At 33.0% G+C, this 2002-nt stretch overlaps 1 protein-coding gene across 1 annotated transcript; it reads right to left on the minus strand.

The window, feature by feature from the left end:
* Positions 1-241: 241 nt before the first annotated feature.
* Positions 242-1736, minus strand: LOTGIDRAFT_84139 (hypothetical protein; the record flags this gene model as incomplete). The annotated part of the gene is made up of 2 exons (XM_009046981.1): positions 242-361; positions 1575-1736. Coding segments are annotated over 2 exons (282 nt in total), but the record flags the coding sequence as incomplete, so codon positions are not given.
* Positions 1737-2002: the final 266 nt, after the last annotated feature.

Below are 2002 nucleotides of genomic sequence, written 5' to 3' on the forward strand. Positions count from 1 at the left end.
TGACAGTCTACAGCTGANATATACAAAAATCACATTTAAGATAATAAATGCATATCCTGTTGTTTTCTTACTTCAGAAGGTAATTTGATTTGAAGGATAGAATCCTGGAATGGCATTGCATTGATAAAATTTGCAAGTTATGTGAGTTGGAATTTCAGCTTCAAAATAATACGAGTATTGGGATAAAATAAGTCCAGGTATTGAATCTGAAATTTATGTTTATGACCTTATTGTACTGACCATAATGTAAAGGTGATTGTCCATCTGAGTCTTGTAAATTTTTATCAGCGTTATATTGCAATAATATTTCAACCATATCATATAAACCTCTATCGCAGGCCCAGTGTAACAAACTCATTCCCTAAAATATGACATTGGTATTTTTAATATCTAGTATTTATAAGTACACAAAAAGGTGTATAAATAATTATTGTTTGGATTAAAGTATTGAAACATTTGAAGGATCAGTTTTAGGACCCATAATATTCACTATGTATACCAAATCTTAAATAAAACAGCATAACCTACAGCACCATTTCTATGCCGATGATACCTAAGTAATTGACAGTTTTAGCCCGAATCCTACGAGTCAACAACTTACAATCTGTAATTTGGAGCGTTGTCTGAGTAACATTAAAAATTGGATGTCAGCCAATATGTTGAAGTTGAATGACGATAAAACCGAACTTCTTCTTGTGGGTCCTGCCCAGAAACTAGATGTCTGCAACTTAAAAACTCTCAGGATGGGTAGTTCAGATATTCCTGTATCTGAAAAACCTAGGTGTACTGATTGATTCAGGTCTCAGTTTCAATGACCACATCAATAACATTTGTAAGATTTGCCACTCCCATCTGCGAATGATCGGGTCTATTCGTCATCTCATAACAAAAGATGCTGCTGCTTGCTTAGCTCGATCATTTGTGCTATCCAGAATTGACTACTGCAATGCAGTACTTACTGGTATAACAAAAGACCAGATTTCTAAGCTACAGATGATCCAAAATCGGGCCGCCCGAATTGTTACTAAAACCAAATCAAGATCACACATTACTCCTGTTTTAAATGATCTACACTGGCTTCGTGTTCGTGAAAGGACCAATTTCAAAATTTTATCGCTGACGTATGAGACCGTCAACAAAACTTCCCCATGCTATCTTCAAAATCTACTGTCATTATACAAGCCTAAACGTTCATTAAGATCTGAAGGCAAAATGTTACTTGAGGTTCCTTCATACAACCTGAAAAAATTTGGCTCCAGAACATTTCAATATAGTGCATCAGTAATTTGGAATAAATAACCTAAATCGATTCGACAATGTGAATCTGTATCTGCATTTAAATGTAAAGTGAAAACTTGGTTGTTTAGTTATATCAATAACTCACCAATGGAGATCACTGGAATGCACCTCGTCATTATTTATTATTAATGTAATATGCAAGGCAATTAACTATTGATTTATTTAATCATCATAGAAACCACCAATTAATGTCATTGTATTGATACATACAGAATAAACAGCTATATTATCAATTCTGTTTTATCTATCCATGAATGAATGAATGATTTAATTACCTCTTCATCTAATTTATCTACATTAAGAGTGTTCTCATTTAAACAGGTTTTAACTTTATCGACATTACCATCTTTACACCAGTCAAATACAGTTTTATCACAATCATCAATATCATCATCCTCACACACCATTCTACTAACAGCAATACCTAACCCTGCAGTATCACCTCCACCATTTACATCCCTGGCCTAAAATCAGTGAGCAATATTAATATTAATATTAACATCACAATATTTATACTATCTCAGAAAGTGTATATATGCTTTGTTTTTAGCTTTTCATGAAAAACAGAGATGAATTCTTGAATAAGCTTACTAATACTTAAATCATGCCTACTTAATTGTTTGTTATCAGAGAATAAAGCATTGCTAATTACCGACCTCTTGATGTTGCCAGCCAGGTATTATTTTTGATAAATATTCAATGT

The sequence above is a fragment of the Lottia gigantea genome (genome assembly GCF_000327385.1).
Source record: "Lottia gigantea unplaced genomic scaffold LOTGIsca_1091, whole genome shotgun sequence".
Classification (NCBI taxonomy): Eukaryota; Metazoa; Mollusca; class Gastropoda; family Lottiidae; genus Lottia; species Lottia gigantea.